Below are 19,639 nucleotides of genomic sequence, written 5' to 3'. Positions count from 1 at the left end.
GACTGAACAATACGGCTATATTTCAATGAAAATTATTTGGTCCTAAACATTTGTTCGTATGTGCTTTGTTTAACGTACAATGTTATCTTTTTTTAACTTCCTATTCTGTTATCAATGTTGAGCGCTTTAAGAATATAGATATACATTGCACTTTAATTTAAACTTTAAAGTAAGAAAATTGACACATAGCTGAAGATTTTTATTGATCACCCTCTTTAATTGATTGCGATTGGTCTGTCTTGAAATTTTTTTCAACCAATTGAATTACCTAGAAGACATTGCCTTTTAAATAAAACGCAGGCAGGAGTCAACTAAAGTGTTATGTTTTTTTTTTCGTTTAAAATTTGAGAATCAAAATGATACGTTTTAAAAGCAATGTCATTTAAGTGATCAGTTAAAGCTTGTTTGGTTCAGTGTCAAGGGGCTGCAACATCTTCACTATAACTCTTTTGTAGAAAATGTCTAATTAGCTTTGATAGTTTTTGTTATTTTTAAGGGTATAAAAACCACTCCTTAGAATGTTTTTTTTTCTCTCTTAAACGACTATTTTTTTTCTTTTTCGGTGTCTTCTTTTGCACAACCTAAAAGGCGCCCAGACCCGGGTAAAGTTTACTAATCAGTCAAATCAGAGAATTGTCATCTTTGATTCAACTAAAACTTAGCAGGTGCCTTCGGTATATTTAAGCACGCGTTGACGATCTTGATGTGCAATACTTAGTGACAAGTAAATAAATTTACCCACGAGAAGAGAAATAACATCATGTCAGCACGTATCACAGGATGAATCTCTGCCATTGAGACAACTGAATGGTAGCATAGTTATGCCATTCAGTCACCTTTCAGTTACCATTCAGTAATATATCAATTAAATGAATGGCAGAGATTCATCCTGTGTATGAGTAACCTATCTCGAACATTTTAACATAAGAACAATAAAACAAAACTACCAAAAAGAGTGATACTGTTGAAAATGTGGCATATATCTGTTGGCATTAGACGTACTTATGTTTACATGCCTTCTAATGAAACTAATGAATCTCATGTTGAAATAAACAATTCGCTTGCCAAAATAAATAGCTTGCACGGTAACATAAATAAGTTATATAAACATGTATCTGAATTATCAATTTCATTTATAGCCAATTTAACATTCATTTGCCTATTTGGTCATCGCAATCCTCCTTTCTGAGCCACTCATGTATTTTGTTTTTTAATTTCGCCATTTGGCGAATGGATTTCAAATTTACAATACTAAGCACACATCTTGTTATTGATGCATCATATGATAAGCACACATTGAGTAAATAAATTGATAAAATTAAGTTATTTATATGATGGGAAATAATATTTCACTAATGTAAACAGTAGCGCACAAAAACACGTTGTCTTTCTGAACATCCTAGTCCTACATCTTGAAATATACTTACATGTATCATATATATAGCTGTATCGGTATAAATTTATATGAATTTCGTGACAATCTCATTTACCAATTATAAACTGTCACTCAAGAGTCTGAAGAGCAAATACTTCAGTTGCGTGCATATTCTGAATAAACAAAACTCTACATGTAGAAAGCACGGGGTCATTAAGGCATAATTTGGTTTTACAGACGGCAACGAGGAATTTAAGGGGTAAGTTATCTTTTGATTAGAAAACACAGTGCGTTTTAAGCTGTATGGCATATTGCTGTGTTAAATTTGCAAAGTGTTGTGGTAGTGTGGGGAATACATGAAACGGATTTGAGAAGTAGTTTGATTTATTTGAAATAAATACATATTTAATTTGTGTGAAAGTTGTGTCTTCTAATTGCCAAAATCAATGCTTAGATTTTTTATAAGCCTTTTTTGAATTCTCAGTGTATATTTTAATCTATAATTTAAAGTAACGTTTTTATTATTGTTTGATATGGTATGTGTATGCTTTAACAAGCTTAAAACACAAAAAAGCAAAACATATGTTTGAAGAAGCCAACTACATAGTGATTTGATAACGTTAAATTAATTTCATTTGTTATTAGTGACTGTTTTACACGTTTTTAATGTCAAGTGTTAAGCCAACGTTTTATAGAGTCAAAATAAATTTATTTTAGACTTAGTTGGTCTTGTATTTTAAGGTCAGCGAAGTGAGTCAATTGAACAATTGTACATATTTTTAAATGTTTCTAATAAGCTCCCTGCATAGAATATCGATATGTCAAACTTCTCTTTTTAAAAAACAGTTACTCATTTTGCACCACTTTAAGGTATCCCACTCCTCAATGTTGTTGTATCAAGATTCTCTTGAGAAGTATATCATTGAAATCTGTAGACAAAACAAAGTTAAAAAAAACAAAGATAATGGGGGGTCAGTATCCATCCCTCTGAGTTATGGCTCATTTAATTTGACCTTTTTGCACCTAAAATGCAATTTTATCCTGATTAGGATTTGTTGTCAGTATTTTTGATTAAGCAAACTTATTTCTTCAAATATTGTTTTAATTATGCACAATGGTCACACTGAATAGAGGGATTACGAAAAAAAATTGCACAAAGCTGCATAAATTTTTGTGTGACCTTTTTGCACTTAAAATAGACAATTTCTTTAATAGTTACAATTGGATTTGAAATAAAATCTTTTTGAATATCAAGAATTTTATAAGATTAATCCAGTTTACCTAAATATGTATTCAGTATCATTTTGACATAATATAACATGGGGGTCAGTGATGTCAAATTTTAGATATAGGGCTTCAAAGGTAAAATTCTCGCAAAATTTGGCTTAAAAAATTTCAGACATGTTCTATATATATGCATGATTTTATGCTAAACGGCTATCACATTCTCAAGATTTGATTTTGTACATGTCACACAGAACCTATGAAATATGTTACAAACCTATCAAATGTTAAAAATGTGACTAATGATTAAAGTATAATAAAAAAAATAGTATATTGAAAATTCATAAAATTGCTTGTTTCTGTTATTTTCGTCTAAAAAACCTTCCGCACGAAAAAATAGTTCCCCAAAAAACTTGTTTGTTTCTTGAATTCAAATGGATTTTCTCTATGAATGTTGTGTAATTACGAAATAATAATATATCTGTGATGATTAAATAAATAAAATCATATTCATTTTAATTATAATGATCATCTGTGCAATGAAATCAAAACATGAGGAGTGAGATACCTTAAAGTGTTTCATGCGTCATAGTAAGACTCACAACGCTTTATCTATAGGCTTCATTTCTGATCCAGTTGTATGTTCAACACTGTTGTTCTGTAATCGGTCAAATGAGGCGACATCGTATTTAAGAAAAAAAGGGTACATATGAAATACACATAAACAAGTCACAATCGAATAAAGATACCTTCTACGTCTGTTTGAGCATTAGCTTTTTAATATAAATAATAAGGGCCCCTATCTTAGCCTGAACTATAAGAAGTTTATTTTGTTAAATGTGTCTTATGTATTTGATATCTGCCGGACTTGGTGCCCTTTTGCATCGAATCACCCTCTCCTTAAATAACAAAACCATTTTTTTTTAATCGTGCACTTTCATGAAATCCTTTCTAAACCATAACACTTTGCACATCTCTTTCTATACATGAATTAAAAGCACGACACAATGCATTGCGATGATTTAATGATATCTACGTTAGATAATATTTCCTTTTTATCTCCCTTGGGGGAACAGTAATAGATACAACCAAATAGGCGTTCCAAGCAATCTGATCACACATCATTCAGGTTATTATCTGTATCAATATCAAATTTTATTTCATGAAAAAATATGTTACGAAGATTTAATTGCCTTTAAAGAACATAAAGACTGTCTTATTATAAAAATTTAGACAAAGACAAGTTTACATGCTGAATTTTTTTTTAATCAGAGTTTCTTTTAACGACCGCCGACAACAAATAACAATGTAAGAATTAATCTTTTATTAAATCATTAAAAAAAACCCACTTGATTTCTAACAATGGCGGAATGTTGTTTATGTAGAATAAAAAAGAATTAAGAGGTAGTTTGACAAATTTGAGATAAGAACATAGTTCCTTGTTGTGAGTGATATGCCTATTCTACAGGTTTTGGTTTTTGCAATATGTGTGCGACAATCTTCCTGCATAAAACTGACGGGTCTAGCTTCTTTAAAAAAATAGTCATTTAGCACCACATTTAAGTGTTTTATGCGCCACAGTAATTGATCTTGTTGTCTGATGTGTGCCTTTACATTCTAATCGGTCAAATGGGCATTTTTGTTAATTAAAAAAAGATAATTAATCACTTGCTTGTAAGCAAAATACATTTTAAAAATTGCAGAATCGTCTGTTAAATATTCAAAGTGGTATTTTAACATAAAGATTAAAGGAAACAAAATAAATGGTTTAATTTTCAAGTAAATGTTTCGTGTTAGAGTTGTGTTTCCTTAGCGCCAAAATCGACCCTTAAATGTTCTATACATTTTGTTTATCATTAATTTTATATCATGTTTTTTTTGTTTATTGTAACACTTTGTTCATTCCTGATATATGACATGTTCATATTTCAAAGAGCCTGAAACAATAAGCGTAGAAAAAAGATGGTTTGAAGAGTCTCATCAAGATGAAGTACTTATGTTTTTGTCAAAACAACCTATTTTTAGTAACTGATCTCATTTGTGTTGAAATGTTATTTGCTTAGCTGGTTTGTTTTTCAACAGAGCCGTAATGTAGACTCTTGACATTAACTAATCAAAGTGTTATACATTTGTATACACCCAAGAATGTGCTGATTGTTAATAATTTTTCTTTCAAACCACTTCTAATTGGAGTGTACACATCTGTCATCTTGAAAATGGATAGTGAACGTCCAATATTTAAGTACAGTTAAGAATATATAAGAAGTATGTTGAATCATATCTGTGTTGGTTAGCTGCACCGAGACATCATTAGCGGCAAAACAATTAGGATCTAACCAGCAAATATTTGTAATTAAATATCTTAAGTGTATTACTATTTTTGTTATCTTTTGCAATGTTTACTGGTTAACATTTTTTTTCATTAGACAAATCCATTAAAAAATGTAAGCTCTTTTTTAACATTCGTGTCGTAAAAATTTACGGTTATTGAAATAATAATAACATATACAGGACGTGTTTCAGACCAGTAATTCACTCTCATAAATATCTTCAGTTTCATTAGCGCATAATAATATGGTAATACTTTATACTGATAATTTATTAGCACGTTTTATTTAAACTGCTGCTAGAAATCAATTGTTGATATCATGAAAAAAGAAGTAGTGCCATTGTGTCATTGGAACCTCATTAATTTGTCCGTAGTGTCACTGAAACAAAATGTTTTTAATTTTAACAATGCAAACGCGACAGTTATTGTTACACTTCCAACTTTTTAGTACATACTGACTGTGAAAAGGACATTCAAATACCCCAAACGCATTTAAAATATAAAGAAAAAAAATATGTTTCCGAGAAACCATTTTACGAATTCATTTAATGGTCTCAAAAACGTACAAGTAGCGTTTTCTGATATAATTATACCTTATATATTCCACTGCATGTGAATTAGAGTTTATTCAATTATTTTACTTCGCAGTGGAGTAAGGGAGGATATGCAATCGAAGTTAAATGTATTTCCGCGAAATAATAAATTTACATATATACCTTTTTTAAATATCTAAGAAATAAATGCACTTTTAGTGGAAAGCTTTGGACATTTAAATGATACTTTTCAATCAGACAAGCTCTTAAAATACAGACAACTTAAATGTTTTTCAAATAAATGAAAAGTAACAATACCTCAGATTTAGAAAATACAATAAGAAAGTTGAAACACAACAAGTGTAGTCTCAAGTACGTGTACAAGGCTACAACGGAAACCACTTAATTTAAGATTAAAAAAAAAAGAAAAAGAAAAGATGCACAGCTTCATTTAGGGTACGCAAACAAACCTTTACCTGGAAAATATATCCTGTTTGAAAACAAATTAAACGACCATTTAAATGTTGCCCAAGACACATGTAAATATGCATAAATATAGGTAAGTAGGTGGAGTTCTGTTTTTTTTTAAATTTTATTTCGTCCAGTAAATGAAGTAAAGACAATGAAATTGGACACTTTAAAGGACCACATCGTTGATGCACAATAAAGTATAGTATGTGTGTTATGGTATTTAATCAAGATAAGTTTTAAAATTATGTGTCTTGTTATTTTTTTGTATATGGAGTCGTTGCATTTCTTCATCCTGGTTTGTACACTCATGGCGATGTATTTCCTTCTTTGTTTTTTTTTTCATGAAGCTTTTGATTTTGCAATGGACTGACCAAAAAATAAATAAATAAAAGTCAACAACATCAATAAAAACTTTTTTCCTCTGTTTTCTGAATATAGAATAACCGAGATGGAATTTCATTCTCCTGTATGTTGATCGATTTAATATTCTATATTGTTCACTAAATATGTATCTAATTATTGTGTTTAGCTGTACAGCAGCGATGGACAAATCAACTTCTTTTTTGTGTTGGACAGCGATTTTTATCATTCTGCATGGTGAAATAAGAAGCCAACCTATTTATGAAAACTACAAGGAAGACTGCTTGATGACCAACAGAACGGATTCTTATTACAAGGAAATATATGGTAAATAAGGAAGTATATTCTATTTATGTGTTTAACATCACGTAGGGACCCAGTTGAACTAAACCGATCACCTCGTTTGTTTCTTTTTTAGATTCGTGTCTACATGTATATGTTAGTAAAATAAATGAATAACATGTACATACTGTCAAGTTAAATATACATGTTTTTTATCTTTCTTTTTGTTTACCCAAAAAAATTGTATTTTGTTATTAGTCTGCATTTATTATCTCTCATTACAATGTTACTGGTATCATACATATTTATGCATTAATGTACAGCCATCGAAAACTCTCGCCTTACTTTCAATGGACACTTTATCGACCTTTTATAAAGTTTCCGTACGATGCTATTTAAAAAGTTTGTCCCCTTCTACTTTAATTGTCTTTATGTCACTAAATACAAAATGCCATCAACAGGACGTTTTGGAAAATATATTCATTAAACATGCACATATCTTTAGAATTATGACCAATTAAAATAGACATGGAATAAACACTTACCATTTCTTAGTATCATTCTCCTACACGTACAATCATTTCAACAACAATGTTTTATTGTTGTTTTAGGGTTTAGTTATAGTCTTCTTTTTAACTATGTGTATCTATTTAAATTGTTTTTTATGTTTAAATTTTCTATGTTGCCTTTGAGTTATTAAGACATACCTTTGCTATGATCACGAACACATGTTGAATGTTAAAATATACAAGATTGAAACTTATATATTAAAAATCTGAATCAAATAATAGATTCTATAAATGCAACTGTTTAATAACATATTATTATCTTTGTTATAGTTTTATCTTTGGCTGATATATTATATTGTCTTAATATATTATTGTTATCAGACAGAGAAATTTTCCTTGAAAACTACGTAAACACTTTGGAAAAGGAATTAGACATATGCAGAGGTAGGTTTTTTGATGTACATTAGTCTTTAATCATAGTATATCTAATTTTTATTCAAATTGCTTTGGATATCAATAATCTTCAACATCAAATATTGTTTGCCCAATATAGTATTAAAGGAGATTGTGCTAGAAATAAGAACGAAAGTTACGTGTATATTCACCGTATTCCCTAACATTTACAGGAATAGAAAATCGCTCATCATTAATAAATATGTTTAAAGATATTTTTTTTAGGGAGGGGCGAGCGTAAGAGATGTAGTTGACAATGATGCGATAAATGTGTTGTTCCTGCTGTGCTCGCCACAACGGTGACACCGTAAACATATCATCATTGGTCAGTTCATTTAAAGTAATACAAAAACATTACGGTACATGCAATAAACATGATAAATAGGATACATCGCTCCGTTTTATCAATTTTCCGAAATAGCAAGGCATGAATAAACTTAACTCTGAGTAGCCGAATTGAACTTCCAATTAATATTCTTACGCAGGTGAAAAAAAATTCAATTTGAATCAAATTGTAACTGTATTAATGTTTTGCTTTCAAAGCAAACGCATTAGACTAATGTATTGAGTAATTAAAGAGTTGCTTGAATCTGTCACTGCATAGTAAACACTGCAATGCGCAATGCAGATAGTAGAATTGCCGGTTACCTCATACAAACACAGCTGTGATTGGCCAAAGTCGATTACAAAATCTACAAATTTAAAAACAGTATCATACAATATTATTAATAATGTTTCATACGCAAAACATCATTTTGTGATATGTATTATTTTGCAGAAGAATGCAAAACATAACAGTGCAGTGAGGTTCATTGAATACGTGTTCCATTTTATAGAAATTAATACATATGTTTATAGCATTCATTATAGTGTTGATAATGTGTTACTAATAGAATACCATTTTTTATCGAATAGATGCACCTGTTAAAACCTTTACATCACGATACACTACATCTGGTCAGGATTTGCCATTAGGTAACAATAAAAAAATGATTCAGACTTTGCAGTATTTAAACGCTAGGTCATACCATTAGTTTATTTTGTTTTATTTTTAAATTGATGTACATAACCTTTTTTTTTTTTTTTTGGAGTTTTTGCATTTTTTTTGTTCACAAAAAAATTGAAGAAAAATAACGGTACACTTTTTCTATTGGGCTATTGTGGATATGAAATGTATTGCACAATTTAAAAAAAAAAGATGTTTACATTTTTCCCAATAATGCTAAATTGAAAAAGAAACGTAACACAAACACATTTTGAAATCAACCCTCCTAAAACTTATTTGTTATATATACTATTTTTTTTATTGATTTTGATATATTTTTAGTAATTCTAACTTATACACTGAAACGAATTATGTTTAAATAAATGTATAATGTATTGGTTTTGCGAGATTTAAATCTACAGAAAGAAATCTTTCGTTTGATTTCTTAAGGATGCAATTTTATTTTAAATTCTTTTTCGAATATTAAAATTATTCATTTAAAAAGTTTAGACAAAGCTTAGATCATGAATAGTTTGTTGTATGAAAACAATATCTGGAAATCAACGATTGATATATAAGTATTTCAATCTGTTAAAAACAAAACTTTGTTCAGAAAATACAAAGAATACAACTAAAAAAACAACACAGAGAAGAAACAGTTATGTGTTAGGAAAACTATTATCATTATGTATACTTTGTGAAAAGAGATCTAGATTTCATAAAACAACGTTTTATGATTGATTTTGCAGGGTCTAGGGGAAAAGGATTTCTAGTATTATTCATGAAACATTATGAGGGTACAACAAAGAATGTTTACGTTACTTCAGAAAAAGGAGTTCAGATTAATATTACAACTTCCTATCGTCTAAACTCTTCGTTAAAATTGCAGATAGACATGAGTTTGAATATTCCTTCGAGTCATCATTTCATATTTCCGAATGGAATTGAACTTAAGTCTTTTAAAAGGGAATTTAAGTCAGTGTTCATAGAAACTTCCGATGACGTGTTTGTTGTTAGCTTAGATCACGACGATGGCACTGCTGATGGAACAACAAACATACCAATACATAAACTATCTACACGATATGTAGTAATAACAATACATCCAACATCTCGAAAAAGCCAGCTGGCAGTGGCAGCTTTAGAAAACACCACAACAATTTCAATAAGATTTCGAATGAAACAATATAAGTCATTAGATATTGAAGGCAGGGTGTATTACAACGGTGACGTGTTTAACTTTTTTCTTGATCGCTTTGAAACATATCAGATTGCGCATAATACTGATTTAACAGGAACATTTATCGAATCTTCGAAACCAGTTGCAGCTTTTTCAGGAAGCGACTGCGGAAATCTTGGTGGCGTAGGTTATTGTGATCTTGTAATGGAGCAATTACCCCCAACTGACACAATAGACAAAACTTACATAGTGCCTCCTAATTCGCATGGAAGAGGGACTATAATACGCATCACAGCTACAGATATTTCAGACATATATTACGTGATTGGAACTGTAAATCGAACTAGATTATTAGAGAAATACAATTTTTTCGACATCCGAATCTCAAGCAACCAGACGTGCTATATTGAATCGACAGAACCCATCTTAGTAACCGGATTTGGCTTGTACTCAGATTCCTCATCGCTGGGTGATCCATCAATGACAATAGTACCGGGAATAAACCAATACCTTAACTACTACAAAATACCCATACCGACAGGGTATATTCATAATGTTGTATCTTTTATGATTAAAAAATCCTCAAAAGCTTTTATCCGGATCAATAATGCAATACTAAATTCAGTTGATATCGTGTTTCAAGATAGCTTGTTAGTTGGGAATATTACATACAGTGTTGTATCAATCCTTGTAACACAAGGAGAGTTTAAAGCGTTTACGTTGGACGGTGAACGTTTTGGGGTTATGGTGTCTGGAATTAAAAGAGCCGAAGCGTACGGATTTTCCGGAAACTCTTTACTCCCATAAGAAAAGGCACTTGTTATTTTTGTGCTTCAAGTAATGATGAATGCCCAATGAACGTCATCAATTAAAAGTATTAGCCATGGAAAAGTTGCTGCTGTCTGCTGAAAGTCGCCCCAATGTGTTGCTGTGTAACGCTAAAGTATTGTGATATACTTTAATATGTGGTGTATCGATTTAACTTATCGCGAAAGTAGTATTGAAATATTATTATAATTACTAAGGAAAACATATCAATGTGAATAGAGAAGGTTGCTAGTTCGTATATTATACGTTTTAACTAAAAAACAATCAGGATTAGCATAAAATATTTTACAGTTGCAGACTGGTAACAATATAATATATGAATGTTACGCTTGAAATTCTCAAATGATCATTTTTTTTTATATTTTATGTATAGTTATAAATATATGATTATGTTCTATTAGTTTGTTATACCGCATAACCCTCAAAACAAAACAAAAACAAAAAAACAAACGAAAAAAATCTAACAAACATTACTCTCATTGACATTTTTTTTATTTTATTGGGAGAAAAGGTGTTTGTAATTAACTATCTCCTTATTAGTTTTTAGCTTAACCTTTTGATGTGCATGTAGTGTCTATGTTTACTTGAATGTAGCTTTCATTATGAAATTAATTTAATGAATTATTTTGATTGTTTTCGGAAGTATTTACTTTTCCAAAACGCCATAGCAACGACCATTGTTTTGAAGCTGAACACCGCTCATAAACAGGCACTGTTCGCCATATATCTCTTCCATTATCGCTATCCCCACATCCTCTATATAAGCAGCAGACCTCTTAAAGAAACAGTACAGCTGAAAACGCATGTGTGAATAACTTCAGATGTGCCCATTGTTTCGTTAGGAAATAAGAAATAACGTCGATTGTTACAGTTTTAATAGATTAAAATCAATTTCACGTACTACCTTATTAATGTATTTATGAGCTTCCGGAAATTTAAGAGTCGTACAAACCGGAATAATCTTTAGCGTTTATTTGTACCACGTGGATTTTGATTGACAGTAATTGACACGTGCTAAAAACTACAAGATATTCGCCTGACTACGATCATCGTGGTATACGAGATAAAAAGGATTCTCTAAACGGAACGCATGATCACTTTCTCGATAATCTATGATTTTTTTTTCAATTTCGGTTCATTTTAAAATAAACAGACATAAATGAGTCAAATAACCCCTCAAGGGGCCTCACTTACAAAAATAAATTTAGGTTATTGACAACTCCTATGATAAGCACGTAAAATACATGCTTACAAAATAATAATTGTGGTTATTTTAAAAACTTTGAACAACTATTAACAGGGAGAAGTAGAACAGATATATTTTTATCAGCAAACATGTACAGGAGAATCTTTGCGAGCCCTGCATGTGTTCTGTTTACAGTAAATACGCATGCGTAATAGTATAGAAGGCTGATCCCGTAACACGTTGCAATGTATTTATGTGATAGGTTATACGTAATTATTAATTTTAATGAAATAATTAGATTTATCTAATGGAAAACTTTGTATTTTTCTAAAGTTTATACATTCATGAGTAGTACAAAAATACCGAACCCGATCGTAAAAACTCTTCCAGTCGTTTTTTTATAAGATGCGCCGTACTGTCTCATTAACATTTTAAAATATTTTGTCATAGTAGTCTTACTTCTGTGAACGTACATCTTCCCTCTCCGTTTTACTCGGTCGCGATAAAACCATGAAGTTTTACGCAATTTTTTTAAACCAGGAGAACATTAACATTAAACCACTGTTCAATACATAATTTACACACAGAATACATGTATGTACATAAAACAAGAATTAAATACATTAAATCCGAAGACCAAAAAAAAAAGTACAATACACGTCGGCCACGAGTTCCAAATGTGCTGGAACGAAGGGTTTATATACCAGGTATCTGCGTGCTTATTTACGAGCGGTGTTCAGCTTAAAGCAAATCAAAAATGATTGTGGTAAAAATGACATCCCTACCCTTAAACTATTTATAAAAAAATATTTACTCATTTCATAATGTCTCAAACTTATAACATTTTCCTTCTTTTCAATTTTAAACAATGGCATCCTTTCACAATCGCTGATTTATTGCACAACCACAATACTTTGTATATAATCCTAATAATAACAATATAATCATTTAAATCAAATTGTTTGTTTTATTACATTTCAACGCTTTGAAAATACTTCCACCTGTAATTTTGTCTTTACATCGAAAACTAACATTTTTTAACATTTAAATATATTTGTGTAAGATAAAATTGTCGCTATTACTTATATTTAGACTAACAATTATATACATATTTACCCTCTGTTAACATTACAATACATTCAATGTTGTTTTGCCTTTTTACCTCTCAATGTGTAAAGAAAATTAATGATATGCGTTGCCACCGAATTTGAATTTCGATATTTTTATATAACTGATTATAAATTCTACATTTTGGGACAAAGGAAACAGGGAAAAACAAATGACAAGGGACGACATACTGTGGAGTCATTTAAATTCATGGGGGCCAAATTCCGTGGATTGTTGGGTTTTACTTATTCGTGGGATGTTATTTCGTGGATACGTCGGTTTTCAGTTTTAGTAAGAAAACTAACTCTTTTAAAATTTGTTTTCGTCGATGATGTTAATTCGTGGGGAAGGGCTAACAACGAATACCACGAAAATTGAGCCACCACGAGTTCTAATGATTCCAAAGTATATCAAAAACCAAAATCTAGTTATTTGTAATCTTAAGATCTAGGTGATCGACAAAAAAAAAATACTTTGTTTCTTGGTTTTATTTTGAGAAAAAAATTAAACAACGTTGATATTTTGATGGCTGTACATATTTATCATATATCTTTTTTGTATAGCAAGAATAGTCATAGTATTTTTATTTTATCAAACAAAGTTAACAGAGTGCAGTTAACTTTTCCTGGAGGTTTTTATCAAAAATGACTGCAATTATATGATTTATTCTATATAAGAAAAATCCGTTTTGTTTATTGGTAATTCAATTTTAATTTAAAGGATATAGGCCAGAAACTACCTTTTATGTAGGAGGAAGAACTTATTGGGGCTCTAATTAGTTCTTTCAAAAAAAAAAAAATGGACAGTTTTAGGCTTACATCTGACATAAATAATCATTTCTGTTGTTCTAAAAATGAACAGTGTCATGCAACTTTGAATAATACTGATGATTATATTTCTTATAAAATTTAGCAATAAAATGTATCTTGCATATTCATGTTTTTTTTTTTGCTTACTTAATTAGCAGTTTCAAGTTTGTTCCAGGGCTTGCAAAAGTCCATATATAGTCATATAACTTTCTAATGAAACACCATTATTTTATGTTCTGTTGGGGAGGACATGTTTTATCACTCTAATAGATCTGTACGTTGTTAAAAAGGTACTGAAAATACTGAAATGTTTTAAGTGGTATTCTGAATATGGAATGATGTGCCAAATTCTGAATTTTGTTATAGTAATCAAACTCTTTTCATAGACTGATTAGCACAAAAAAATCACAACCTTTTTTTAAGTGTGTTGAGAAGGCCGAAGGGCATTGTTATTTTTTGACGTGAATTAAACATAATATTTTAATACATGTGCAATAGATGGAGACTACAGATCTGAAACAAGAGGCCAATATGCCTTAACGGTCCGCTGAGTACCATAGCTCATATACAAACCTATCGAGGAATCTCACACATGCATTTACCGTACATTCCTAATGAAATGCGATGAATTGATATCTGCGTAAAATCAACAGAAGTACATCTCGCGATTTTAACATCTCGCTTTTATTTTTCAAATATATGTTAAAAAGATTGAATTATGAAAACAATTCGGCAATCGCGATTTTATCTTCTTGCAGTTTAATGAAATTCTGTTGAATCGCGTAAAATAAGGAATCTACAGTTATCAAGTTTCATTCAGGTAAAAATAAACAAAATTATGGTAATGGTATGGCCCCCTCCCCATCTAAAGTCTTGCAAACAAGGCTGTGAAACCAATACTTTTGGTGAAAAACATTGAAATAACGATATACTTCATGACCCGACATTAACATCGACAATGGACACGGGACTGTTGGATGCATTATCAACATTCCAATAGATAAACTTCCCAAAACATAAACAGTGATATAGTGATATCAATGAAACCCAAAACTATTATTGAAAAAAATAGCTAGTAGTAGCTGCTATCCAAAATGGCACATTGATACCCATCACTTTTCAAATGGTAGAAAACACTGCTTTATATTTTTTGAAGGCAAGACATTTTAAAATGGTAGTGTGCTATGCATCTCTCGACTCTTTTTTCACTGCACATGCGCCGGATCCGGATTTAACTGGAACAATCATTTAGTCATTGTTTCAAATCGGAACCTTTTCAGGAAACTACTTCATAAAAATGGATTGGGTATTTTGATCACCTCATTAAAACAATTACCACCAACAGACGCTGGTAATGATGCGTACCTAATTCCGTTTGCAGGGACACACTTATTCGCATCACAGCGATCGAAAAATCAGAAATCTATTTGGTGATTGGAACTGTCAATAAAACTATTTCGTTAGACTTATCTAATTTCTTCGACACCCAAATTTCTAGCCACAAAGCATGTTTAATTAAATCAACAGGACCCGTCCTGGTAATAGGAATGGGTTTGGTTTCTAATATATCAAACTTAAGCGATCCAGCAATGACGATAATTCAAGGAATCAACCAATATTTGAACTACTACAAAATAGTAATACCCAATGAATATGTAGATATATTTTTTTTATGATAAAAAAATCATCTTAAGATTTCAACTGCATCACTTCACTAGTTTGTTACAAACAGCATGCAATATCGTTTTTGAGAAAAATGTGTCAGTTGGTAGTGTCACTTACAGTGTGAAATCAAATACGAGTACCAGAGAGGCAGCTTACAGCGTATCATTAACTGGAGAAGTGTGTGGGATCATTTATGGAAGAGTAAAACAATATGAAGCGTATGGAATTTCCGGACACATATTGCTTCCTTGCTAAACATACGCGTAGTGACCATTCTCTTTATGTTATATTCGCTTTGATGTATTCATAAATAAACATATATGCTTTATTAGTTAAATGTGGTAATATTCGCTAAGCATGTACGATTAAGTAGTGGGCAGTGACTTGCATCTCTGCATATGTAAATATACGATACAACCTGTTGTTGCTCACAGACACAAACTTGTCTTTTTATGATATGTCTCCTTTCTTTCGATATTTATGTACATACATGTAACTTATTTTACTTTGAACATGTTTTTTATTGTGCCATTCAATAAATTACCATTTTTATGCTCTACAGAGGAGTTATGTTATATATCGATGGTGGTGGTAAGGCAAGCAGAAATAAATTTACATTAACTGCGTTTATACTCTATTCTTATAGGAATTTTCACTGTTTTCATGCAAGATAGATGAATCTGTCAGTGAATCCGTCTATAATCCTTGCTTTAATTTTGGTTTGTTAATTTGCTGTTTTCCCTTATTTATCAGTATGGCTTTATTTAGTATAAAAGTGTATTTAGGGTACCATAAAGATTGAAATTTTATTTGTCTTATAGTAAGAATACGAAGTATCTGTAGGTGATTATTATAAATTCCTTTTTATACGCAAGTGCTTAGTTCAGCGATTCACCTGTGTTTGTATGCATTCGCGAGAATAACTTTATTTGATGCTTTAATGTGTTTGACAAATTCTAAAATAATAGAGATAATAAAAGTTTGGTTTTCAGATTTTGAAAGCAACGTGAAGGTCATATTTGAAAGATTATGCTTCAAAAATACCGAAGATCAGTGTAGTCAGTCACTCGACGGATGATTTAAATCTGTCAAGGGATTGATACACGTCACAAACAAACAGGAAATTCCGTTCATTACGGTAACAAATATATGATCTAGTACAAAGATGAGAATACGAAACATGAATAAAATTGTTCCACAAAATATACATATATTATTTTTTCATAATTTCTTTATCATTACGCTCATTTGATTGCTTTTAATTCGAAAAACAGAGAAAGAAAAAAAAACTTTGAAAAAAAAATATGCCTACGATATGCTCTTTTAAGATTTGTAAGCTTTCATATGTTTGCGTAAAAAATGTTATCATCATGGATTTGGTTTCTCCCGTAAAAAAATCAAAATTGTTCTGTTCATACAACGGGCTAATTTGTAAACTCGTCACTTTGTTCTATTTACTTGGTAGATGTCTCGACCACATCTTTCTGGATATTCGAGTCGTAAAATTGAGGATAGATGACTCTCCATAGACGTAATTTTGTAGGAATTATCTCATGTTGTAGGCCAGTATTGCAGAGAATGCTTGATAAATGTAAACACTAACACAAAAGCAAGTTTAAGGAGGCCTTAAAAATCAATAATTATCATTAAAAAGCGGTTTTCTGCGTTAATATTAAAAAAAAAGTCTAAATTAGTTCATGATAAAGGAATGTAGGCATATCAGCCTAAAAGATGTCAACCGACTGGAGGTAATCCTACGAAATTGCCTCCAGTGAAAACCATCAACATTTATTACTCAAATCGTATATCTGTAAATTTCCATATCAATTGTGCGCTTATGTCTAGGTTTTTTGTCCACAAAAAGGCATGTAAAGTACAAGGCTACCCCTTTATAAAGTGTAATCTCATAAAGTATAGATAATAACACAACATCTAAAGTTCTTTTTCAAACCGGTCATTCAATCATGATTGTGAATATTTTTAAATACTAAAAATCAAAATACAGACTGCCTTTTATTAAGTCGTTACATGGATGAAAGGGCTTGGTACACAGTTTTCAAGTGCACTTTTGTTGCGACAATTTGAAAAAAAAGGAGAAAATGAAGGTTTAAAAGACACGAAGTAATTTTACATCCTAATTTTTTGAGTTATACTTCCATGACGCGAATTATTTTCTTTATTACATCGCTTGATCTTTAACACTGCGTCAAAGATTTCTACCTTTTTTTCATTCTACTTTGTATATGAAATGTAGACACATATTATGTTAAATTACTCCTTAGATTGCACTTCGGTAGTGAAAAACGAAGTCTTGGTTATGCAGCACTTCAAACCTGACAAGTTACTTAGGATAAGCAATTGTTTTATGTAAAATTAAGAAGAAATTAAAAAAACCGTTTTTACTTGTTTGCTTTCTGTATGGTCTTTGGTAAAAGAAATATGTTCAAAATTTAAACTTATTATTGTATGAGTAATTATCTTCTCTTTTTTTTTATTATTTAGAGTAGTTTTAAGATACCACTCCATACATGTATGTCACATCGAATACAAAAAAAAAGGAGTAAAGGAATCAGCATTGAGATTTCATTATATGTGAATAAATGGGCATAACATACAGAACGAAAACGAAGACAAAGAATATTTAAGTACTACATTTGGCTCACTATAATTTATGTGTTTGTTAATTAAATGCTTTAAATTCGTTGAATTTGAAAAAAAAACCTCAAGATAATTAGTTATCTTTTATACTTGCAAGCGAAATTTAAACACTTGACGAGGGCGAGTAGAGTTTGCGTGCGCAATTCTTTACACATTTTTGTTCATGCAGCTGTAGATGCAAAATTATAACTTTCTTATAATTTTTACTTCATTTATTCCTTTATTTATTTATTTTTTTAATTATTATTTCTTTTACGAAGTTAACATTTATGTAGCAATATTATGATTATTAGTTTAAAAAATCTTAATTTATGATTTTGATACGAAGAAACCTAACGGTGCTTACGCGTCATCTATTTGCAGTATCTTATACTCTGCATAAACCTAAAGTAAAATGTACAATTAGCTTAATTTTCCGAAGCGCCGGTGGATTTTAAAACTAAGAATTTTTTCGACATAGCAGTAAAGAATCATTCAATGTATTAGTATTGTAATAGTGTTAATTCATATTAATAAAAAACCCAAAATATGCCATAATATGCCATTTCGTGCAGAAAAAAATATTATCCCTGGACGAAATCGTGAGATAAACTTTGTTTTTTAATTTTTACAGCAATTCGAATAAATTTGAAGGAACAAGAAATCCCAATGGTTACAATTTAGAATCGTATGCGGTAAACGTGAAACTATAGAGTGTTTACAACTAATTGCCATATTATCCAAAAATAAAAAGATTTTATTTTCTAGATTAAGCCTAGGAAATCGGGATTATTAAAAAAAAAAAAAAAAAAAAAAAACATGAAATAAATATTTTAGGAAAATATGCTAGTTAAGTCACATATTCTGGGGACAATTTATACCTATTCAAGTGCACTTTTAAAATGAACATTATTAAATTTAAAAGTCCATAATTATAATGTGGGTAGACTGATTTCCTTGAATGGCTTTGATGAAAGAGAGAGATATGAAGTTGAACTTATCAGGCATTTTATCCGTCAGCTGCACTTTTAAAGAGCGCTAGTTCTTAAGATATACCTGTAAAATCTATCCTTAATAATAGAATCTGTTTACACTTCTCTTATAGTAAATTACAAATTCATTTTCGAAAAAACAACTATTTATTTGTCTACTTGTTTAAAAATTGAGAACCAGAAAAAAAACCAAAACCAAACCCAACTGCCCATATTTTTTATCTACTTTAAATAAGATATTTTTTTTTATATTAGCCTTATTTGTATCTAACCCACTCTGGAACTCCGCATTATCTAATTTAGATTTAGAATTTATTAAACATATTTATACATATTTTATCAAGTTTGATTCAAACACCACTTTCACATTTAAACCATTCTATTACAAAGTGTATAAAAAATTACGAATCGAGTTGTTATCTTAAAGTTTTCTTTTTTATAATAATGTAGCACTATTAAACTGTTAATGAACCTCATATATATTTGAAAAAGAAATTGCACTTTGCCTTTAATAAATAGCTATGTAAACTGTTGAAATGTGAAGTAATTATTTCAAGCATATTAAACTTATTTATATAAATAAATGCTTTCCTAACCTTCAGTTCAAAAACAGCGGTTTTTGGAAAAGCAAAGACGGGTATGTATCTTTCATTTGCAACTAAAAGCTAACAAGAATTTGTTTTTGGTCGTTTTGATTCTCGAATATACATCTTT

At 30.3% G+C, this 19,639-nt stretch overlaps 1 protein-coding gene and 1 long non-coding RNA gene across 2 annotated transcripts in view; both read left to right on the top strand.

Annotated features, from left to right (window-relative positions):
- Window positions 1-6,458: 6,458 nt before the first annotated feature.
- Window positions 6,459-19,639, top strand: part of LOC128170677 (microfibril-associated glycoprotein 4-like) — a 32,508-nt gene continuing 19,327 nt past the window's right edge. Inside the window, exon 1 of the mRNA XM_052836441.1 lies at window positions 6,459-6,619. Coding sequence (XP_052692401.1) covers window positions 6,475-6,619 — 145 coding nt within the window. The 5' untranslated portion in view covers window positions 6,459-6,474. The remainder of the gene's footprint in view (window positions 6,620-19,639) is intronic.
- Window positions 19,410-19,639, top strand: part of LOC128170678 (uncharacterized) — a 2,402-nt gene continuing 2,172 nt past the window's right edge. Inside the window, exon 1 of the long non-coding RNA XR_008241879.1 lies at window positions 19,410-19,562. This is a non-coding gene — a long non-coding RNA (uncharacterized LOC128170678). The remainder of the gene's footprint in view (window positions 19,563-19,639) is intronic.

The sequence above is a fragment of the Crassostrea angulata genome, chromosome 2, assembly GCF_025612915.1.
Source record: "Crassostrea angulata isolate pt1a10 chromosome 2, ASM2561291v2, whole genome shotgun sequence".
Taxonomy (NCBI): domain Eukaryota; kingdom Metazoa; phylum Mollusca; class Bivalvia; order Ostreida; family Ostreidae; genus Magallana; species Magallana angulata.
Note: the sequence above shows the minus strand (reverse complement) of the source record. Positions and strands in the feature narration are given on the sequence as shown.